The sequence below is a fragment of the Apis dorsata genome, unplaced genomic scaffold, assembly GCF_000469605.1.
Source record: "Apis dorsata unplaced genomic scaffold, Apis dorsata 1.3 scaffold_215, whole genome shotgun sequence".
NCBI classification, from domain to species: Eukaryota; Metazoa; Arthropoda; class Insecta; order Hymenoptera; family Apidae; genus Apis; species Apis dorsata.
Window position 1 is genome coordinate 383,361 of NW_006263498.1, and position 6,035 is coordinate 389,395.

General features: G+C 25.1%; 2 protein-coding genes across 2 annotated transcripts in view; both read left to right on the top strand.

The window, feature by feature from the left end:
- Positions 1-3,357, top strand: part of LOC102676466 (pre-mRNA-processing factor 40 homolog A) — a 4,328-nt gene extending 971 nt beyond the window's left edge. The window contains exons 2-8 of the mRNA XM_006615099.1: positions 45-273; positions 346-739; positions 828-1,265; positions 1,343-1,811; positions 1,888-2,523; positions 2,619-2,765; positions 3,080-3,357. Of these exons, the coding sequence (XP_006615162.1) occupies positions 45-273; positions 346-739; positions 828-1,265; positions 1,343-1,811; positions 1,888-2,523; positions 2,619-2,765; positions 3,080-3,277 (2,511 nt within the window). The 3' untranslated portion in view covers positions 3,278-3,357. The remainder of the gene's footprint in view (positions 1-44; positions 274-345; positions 740-827; positions 1,266-1,342; positions 1,812-1,887; positions 2,524-2,618; positions 2,766-3,079) is intronic.
- Positions 3,358-4,116: 759 nt separating this feature from the next.
- Positions 4,117-6,035, top strand: part of LOC102676914 (delta-1-pyrroline-5-carboxylate dehydrogenase, mitochondrial) — a 5,592-nt gene continuing 3,673 nt past the window's right edge. The window contains exon 1 of the mRNA XM_006615102.2: positions 4,117-4,396. Coding sequence (XP_006615165.1) covers positions 4,353-4,396 — 44 coding nt within the window. The 5' untranslated portion in view covers positions 4,117-4,352. The remainder of the gene's footprint in view (positions 4,397-6,035) is intronic.

Here is a 6,035-nt window from a genome sequence, read left to right on the forward strand (position 1 = left end):
TTTAAATGTAACTCATTATATATATATATTGTGATATCTTGCAGGCTTCAAATGACGGTATACCTCCACCTGCTGCAGTACCTGGATTTCCACCAGCAACTCCAAATATTGCTTCTAGTTTTGTACCACCTATTATGCCCACTGCACCTTTCATACCTCCTCCTAGTTTACCACCTGGTCCACCTGGTATAATGCCTCCACAGTTTTCTATACCTCCACCAGGTTTCAGTTTTCCAATTACTGCTGCTCCTCCACCTGAAGCTGGAGTTATAGGTCAATATCTTTAAGAATATTTATCAATTTTTAAAAGCTATATGCTTTATTCCATTATTATTTATATTTTAGCTGCACCTCCTCAAATAACAGCACCAGGAATTCCACCCCCAGCACCTATAACAAGTGAAACTACATCAAATGTTCAACCTATTACAGCAACAGAAAAGAAGACTGATTGGACCGAACATAAAGCTCCTGATGGAAGAACATATTATTATAACAGTGTTACAAAACAATCTTTATGGGAAAAACCTGATGAACTAAAAACACCAAGTGAATTGCTTTTATCACAGTGCCCTTGGAAAGAATATAAATCAGAGAATGGAAAAGTATATTATCATAATGTAACAACTAAAGAATCTAGATGGACTATTCCTACAGAATTAGAAGAATTAAAAGCAAGAATTGCAGCTGAAGAAGCTGCAGCTGCAGCTGCAGCAGTTGTTGCAAGTGCTACAAATACGTTAGTAAAATTTTTATTTATTTCAATTCATAAAATAGTGAAGAAAGTGAAAGCTTAAAATGTAATTATCAACATTTTGTTATTTTAGTATAGTTCCTGCAGGTATCCAGCATTTATCTCCAAATGTCACAATTGCGAATACATCTCAAACTAGTACACCAGAACCTGGAGGAAAGTCTGCAATTGAACAAGCAATGGCAGCAACTCTTGCAGCAATAAATATTCCTACTCCACCTGCAAAACCAGATGAAGATAGCAATTCTGCAAAAGGATCAGCAAATGACAGTCGCACCAGTACTCCAGAACCTAAAATGCAATTTAAAGATAAAAAAGAAGCAATTGAAGCATTTAAAGAATTATTAAGAGAAAGAGATGTACCATCAAATGCTACATGGGAACAAGCAGTAAAATTAATTCAAAGTGATCCTAGATATCCACAAATGAAAAAATTAAATGAACGTAAACAAGCATTCAATGCATATAAGACACAAAAACTTAAAGAAGAACGCGAGCAAGAAAGATTAAGGTAAGTAACATTGTAACAATTAAACAATTAAATATGTTAAAAAACAAAAAAACAACAATTATTCAATTATAAAACAGATTGAAAAAAGCTAAGGAAGATTTGGAACAATTTTTGTTAGAAAATGATAGAATGACAAGTATAACAAAATATTACAAATGTGAAGAAATGTTTGGTAATTTAGAAGTGTGGAGAGCTGTAGGCGATTCAGATCGTCGAGATATTTATGAAGATGTTATTTTTAATTTGGCTAAACGTGAAAAAGAGGAAGCAAAACAACTAAAAAAAAGAAATACTAAAAGATTAGCTCAAGTTTTAGATACTATGACTGATGTTACATATAGAACTACTTGGCAAGAAGCACAAGCATTACTTTTACAACATGCAGCTTTTGCAGAAGATGCAGACTTATTAGAAATGGATAAAGAAGATGCATTACTTGTTTTTGAAAATCATATACGTCAATTAGAAAAAGATGAAGAAGAAGAAAAAGAGCATGAAAAAAAACGTAGAAAACGACAAGAAAGAAAAAATAGAGATGCATTTATAGTAAGTTATATAAAGTTTTGAAATTCTATTTCACATTTATAAGTAACTTTTTTCAATAAGAATAATTATTTCACAGAGTTTATTGGATGAGCTTCATGAGCAAGGAAAATTAACATCAATGTCATTATGGGTAGAATTATACCCAATGTTATCAGCTGATTTAAGATTTTCAGCTATGCTTGGACAATCTGGATCAACTCCTTTAGATCTTTTTAAATTTTATGTTGAAGATTTAAAATCTAGATTTCATGACGAAAAGAAAATTATAAGAGAAATTCTAAAAGATAAGAATTTTGAAGTGCAAGTTAATACTACTTTTGAAGAGTTTGCTACTGTTGTATGTGAAGATCGAAAATCTGCAACATTAGATGCAGGCAATGTAAAATTAACATATAATTTGTTACTCGAAAAAGCTGAAGCCCGAGAAAAAGAACGCGTAAAGGAAGAAACTAGGAAATTTAAAAAATTAGAAACTGGCTTCAAAAATTTACTAAAAACTCTTAATGTCGATTATCAAATGATATGGGAAGATATAAGAAATAAGATTGAAGAAGAACCAGATTTCAAAGCAATAACATTAGAAAGCGAAAGAGTTAGAATTTTTAAAGAATATCAACATGAACTTGAAGAAAGTTGTAGTCATCATCACATCAGAAGTAAAAAAAAAAAGACAAAAAAAGTAAAACGAAAATCACGATCACGATCACACAGTGTAAATATATTATTAAATATATTATATATATTATATTATATTATGTTTTTACAATTTGAATATTTGTTGTAAAAAATTATATTCTTGTTTATTAGGAATCTGAAGGTAGTGATAAAGGTTTGAAAAAAAAAAGACATAAGTCACGATCACCAAGTATTCCAAGTAAATCGGATAGTTCTGAGTCTGATACTAGAAAGTCAAAAAAAAAGAAAAGTAAAAAGAAGAGAGGTCGTAGTCATTCTGTAAGTTCAAATAATTAATAATGTTATTATAATATAATTGTTTTTTAAATTTATTTAAAATTTGAATTTAATATAAAAATTATATATAATATGAATAATATATTTGAAACATCTTTGGATTGATTCTAGAGGCTAAAAATATAAAAGTTAATATAATAGAAAAATATATAAACTTGAATTTATAATTTAAAAAATAATCTCAAACTGACATTTTTTTGTATTAACTTTTACATTTGTTTTGGCTTTTAGAATCGATTCTCTAAAAATAAATAATTATTAAATATCAACATCCTATATAATCTTTTTATATTTAGCGATCACATTCGAGACTTCCATCGTCTGAAGAATCACCGGAAAGAAAACGTAAAGAAGAAAAGCATAGAAGAGCTTCTGCTCATAGTGAAGGATCAGTAACGGAAAATGCTGAACATCATGAACTTTCGGAAGATGAATTGGAAAAACAAAGAGCACAATTATTGCGTGAATTACAAATGCAGCAAGAAGATAATTAAAAAGAATTTACTTGCTGACAATATCTTATGTAATTTTAGATAATTGCAATATTAAATTAATATGATTTATACAAATTGAATTATTTTTTTATTTCACTAATGATTTCACTAATAATATCTTTATATTTATGGTAATTAAAAAAAAAGATTACGTTAATTGCGTTTTATAATATACAATGAATCATTTAGTTATGAATAAATTTTATATAATGTAATTGAATGTCTTGCTTGTAAGGATATTTTTATAAGATAATTTTTGCAATATATTTTTAAAGTCTATAAGATCTTTGTATAATTTTAAAATTTTTGTATAATTTTTTACACAATGATATATTAATTGATAACAATTGATAATATTTCATATTGATATAATATTATGTTTGAGGTATATTATTTCACATATTTTATTTTTAAAATTTTAGAAGATTTTAAATAATATATGTTAAGTAAGAAGAAGAAAAAAAGAAAGGAAATAATAAATTTATTTTATAATTTCTTTAAATTTCATACTCTATTGCACAAAAATATTTAAATAAATATTTAAAAGTAACATCTTTTTGATAAATCAAAATAATTAAATTTTATTTTTTTATAAATTTATATGTATTATAATATAATTCGACTTCAATATTATAAAATAATTTCGAATAAAATATCTTACTAATCACTTAACTAATAATATAATTTTAATTAAATCATTTAATTTTGATTTTAATCTACAATCTATATTTTAATGTTTTTTACAGTTTTACAGTTTTACAGTTTTATTATATTTTTATTCAAAAATTAAATGATGTCCTACTTTCCGGAATTATTATTACGGCCCTGTTTCGAATATAGTCGAATTGTTGGAGGGTGGGGTATACATGGGGGAAGGTTTGGCTTACTATTTGCTCGATGGTTGCCACTGTCGACTTTCGTAGTTTCGACAGATCAGCATCCTGATCAGTCTATATATCAGTGATTATAGTGAATAAGTTTTATTGATAGTTTTTCAAAGTTTACACGACGAAGGTGTAAAGGTGTTCATGTAAAAAGTTATCAAGAGATATAAATTAGAAAAAAAAAAAAAACAATGTTGAATCTTTGCCGTCAAGCATTAATAGTTAACAATCAAAAGTGAGTAGCTAAATATGAAACGATTAACGAAATATGTATATGTATATATACATAGATAAAACGAAATTTCATAGTTAGTGTTTTTTTTCTTTATTGCATATATTAAATTCTAATATAATATATTGATTATTTTCGCGCATTGACATACACACTATGTAGCAACGATCATATAAACGAAGGGGCGCGCTTATATGTAGATGTCAGTTTATTGGTGTGTTATTGGTCCTCCAATTCGTTTTCTTTGTCTAATCTTCTCTGTTCGCATACCTCTTTGTTTATGAAAAGGATAGAGTACTTTACGGGTTCCATTGGAATTTTCCACTATAAAATGGACGTGAAAGGTGTTCTTTGATAGTTCATCCATTAGAATTCTTGATAATATATTTTTATCTATTTATCTATTTTTGCAAACTATTTTTCAATATTCATTTTAATATATTATTTAATAATTATTTTAAATAAAAGTATATTTTAAATTAAGTTTTGATTACATGTCATACAATAATTATTAATTATTTTTGATTTTTAATATCAATTATATTGATTAGACAAATTAACATATCGGAACATATAAATTAAAAAATTATATTTTATTGTCATACATTTTATAATTTTAATTTCTTCATTTTATCAGCATATAATAATAACACATGACATAAGCATTGATTGTAATCATTTTATTGAAAATGATTCTTAAAATTATTTATAAATATTCATATAAGAACTATATCATATATTAACAGTGTATAAAGTAATATTTTTATATTCATTATGCATATATGTGTGTCCTTGAAATATATTTTTACAGACCAATACATATGCATAGAGCAGACAGTACATCTGCTATAACGAATGTATTTTACCGCTTACTTATAAATTTTACAGCGAAATTTTGTGCGTTGATCAAATACTTGTCAATGATAATTTTCTTAATTTTCTATTATTTTTATTCATTTTGTTTCAATTTAAAATTTGATATAATTTTTTGAAAATAATATTTACTGATTTATACAAATAAATACGAAAATAAAACATTTTGTGATATATTAAAAAAATGTTCGTATTATTGAAAACTATACATTCCTATTTTGAAATCTTTGTATGATTAATATGAGCATCTTTATATTGATTTATTTCATTTTATTTGTTTAATTATTTTATAGTTTCATTAATTTTATTCAATTAGAGATAATTTCTATTATCAAGTTTTCTTCTGCTTAATTAATAATACAGTGATAACTAATAACATGGGTCACTGAGATTGTGTTACATAATATTCTGACTATGGTATTAATTTGACATATAAGCAAGTTAAAAGAATCTTTTCTTCTCTGAAAATAATTTTTTTTATTTTTGTGATTATTTTTGTGACATATTTTTCATACTTTTTAAATAAAGATTTAATAAAGAATAAATTTTTATTATTTTATGTATAGATAAAATTAAAAAATTTTAAATTAAAAAATTATTATTATTATATATATATATATAAAATTATTATAATTCATATAAAAATAAATAATTATAATAACAATTAATATTTCTGTATTATATTTATCATTTTTTGTTATTTTTATCATTTATTTTTGTTTTATTATTAATTATGATAAATAATGATTTATTATTATTATTATTATTT